Source organism: Chenopodium album, chromosome 10 (assembly GCF_948465745.1).
Source record: "Chenopodium album chromosome 10, dcCheAlbu1.1, whole genome shotgun sequence".
Taxonomy (NCBI): domain Eukaryota; kingdom Viridiplantae; phylum Streptophyta; class Magnoliopsida; order Caryophyllales; family Amaranthaceae; genus Chenopodium; species Chenopodium album.
This window is the reverse complement of record NC_137843.1, coordinates 62,882,617-62,885,062: the sequence shown is the minus strand read 5'-3', so window position 1 is coordinate 62,885,062 and position 2,446 is coordinate 62,882,617. Positions and strand designations below refer to the sequence as shown.

At 32.3% G+C, this 2,446-nt stretch overlaps 1 protein-coding gene across 1 annotated transcript; it reads left to right on the top strand.

Annotated features, from left to right (window-relative positions):
* The first annotated feature begins 257 nt into the window (after positions 1–257).
* LOC145564584 (putative pectinesterase 67) lies at positions 258–2,043 on the top strand. The gene is made up of 5 exons (XM_081624859.1): positions 258–550; positions 847–1,009; positions 1,107–1,313; positions 1,437–1,684; positions 1,887–2,043. Exons 1-5 carry the CDS (start codon positions 258–260, stop codon positions 2,041–2,043), a joined length of 1,068 nt encoding a protein of 355 aa, XP_081480985.1.
* Positions 2,044–2,446: the final 403 nt, after the last annotated feature.

The following is a 2,446-nucleotide window of genomic DNA, read 5'->3' as shown; positions in this document are numbered from 1 at the left end:
ATAAAAATTCCAAAGGAAAATTAGAGCCAACAGATAATAAATTTAAACAATCACTAAAAAATCTCTGGTGAAATTCTAATATAGAAAATCTAAATTCCTTGTATTACGGCTCCAAATCTAATAATGCCAAGCTCAAATATTGGCTAACAACAATTTTACCAGACCATTCTCCTTTTTGTCAAACAAATTCTCATTCCTACACCCAAAAAAAATAATAAAAAAAAATTAAAAAATTAAAAAATCATCAAAAATATATAATGTATTTGCATGATACCAAAGTTTTGAATGCATTGGCAATAATAATCTATATAATTCTTGTTTGTAATGTAAACATAGGTGAAGGACATAGTTCTCATCATGAACATCAAGGTACCATCCATAAGAACGTCATAGACGCGCCTCTCCTAACGGGGAAAATCGGTGGTAATCGAACAATCGTGGTTGATGTTAATGGCAATGGAGATTATAAAAGTGTTCAAGCAGCAATTGATGCAGTTCCTGTAGGAAATTCTAATTGGGTCACCATCCATCTTAGAAAAGGAATTTACAGGTTTACATTTTCTTTATGTACATCATAACCATTACATATATAGGGGACGTAAGTTTGCAACATAAATTCTTAACCTCGATCTTTTGAAAATTTTACAATAATCCTATAAATAGTATAATTTGTAAAATTTCCATAGGCTTGTACACTTGTACGTATCCTTGATATCACCCTAAATAATTTAATACGTTACTAAAAATTCATTAATTTACAATGATTACCTAAGGAAAATGTATGTGATTATTTAATCTTAATAATTATATTATGTGCTTAATTAAAATGTATGTTTGGATTAATAGGGAGAAAGTACATATACCCCGCAATAAACCAAAGATATTCTTGAGAGGAAATGGTAAAGGTAGGACCTATATTGTTTGGTCTCAAAGCTCTACCGATAACATTGAGTCTGCAACATTCAAGGTTGAAGCCTCAAATTTTGTTGCATTTGGAATAAGTTTTAAGGTAATATAATTTTCTAATGTTTAATCACCTAAAACAAACAGAATAATGTATTAAATTTTCAACTAATTAGTGCTAATAATCAATTGTTATTATACAGAATGATGCTCCAACTGGAGAAGCATACACCTCACAAAATCAATCAGTGGCAGCATATGTAGCATCAGACATGGCTGCATTCTATCATTGTGGATTTTTTAGCACACATAACACACTCTTTGATCAAAAGAGTAGGCATTATTATCAAGGTTGTTACATCCAAGGCTCCATCGACTTTATCTTTGGTCGTGCCAGATCCCTTTTCCATGTACGTGTTTTCTAGTTTAAACTTTATTTGTCGTGGTTAGTTGGTTACATTTAATAATAGTGTATGTACTGTCTACACGAGTGGAATACCTAATACATCTAAACATTTACTAATCAATTGTAGGAGTGTGAGATCTTCGTGTTGGTTGACCGGAGGATAAAGATCCATGGTTCAATTACAGCACAAAATAGGGAGAGTGCAGATGAACCAAGTGGATATGTGTTCAATAAAGCAAAGGTTTATGGAACAGGACAAGTTTATTTGGGTAGAGCTAAAGGTGCCTATTCTAGGGTGCTCTTTGCAAATACATACATGTCTGGAACTGTTACATCGGAAGGATGGACTAATTGGAGTTACGATGGATCCACCGAGTAAGTCATTCTGTCACTGTCTTATTAAATAACGTGACAACTTTTTCTGAAAATTCTAAAATATAATAGCATGTACTATTAATTCCAAGCAAAGAGAGCATATCCATTGGGAAGTTATCACATTACGTTTAATTTAGTAGTTAAAACGAGTTTAAAACCCTATAAGAGACTTGATAAAAATCGATTATTGTTCATGTAACAGCAACTTATTTCATGCGGAGTATGCATGCCATGGACCTGGATCAGGCACAGGGGATCGAGCTTCGTGGAGTATACGTCTAAGCGACGAAGAAGCAGCTCCTCTTCTCACCATAGACTTCATTGATGGGAAGCAATGGTTACCAGCATGGATTGATTAATGTGTTTTTTCATGTAATTAAATTAATTAGTAGAGCTTTTAAAAATTAAAAAGAAATGTTGAGAGAGTTGTTTGCATTGCTGCTTAAATTTGTACGAGTACTATATATATACAGTATACACTGCTCCCCTAAACAAGCTAAGGAAGAGATCCATACATCCAAGGGCTTTCATATAAATTAATTACTTGATCATACTTCCTTTAATTTGTTGAATTGACTACTTGGATTTTTGGTTGTTTATTTACCAGTAACTACTGAGTATGTACTTCTATACATGCACATATTCTTTTCTTAAAACTTTGAGCTTAAAGTGAATTGTGTGGTAATAAAGTTATAATTAACGACTTTCAAAAGGATTTTTCATCATATTTTTTTGAAATTAAAAGAGTTCAATTAGTTTTGC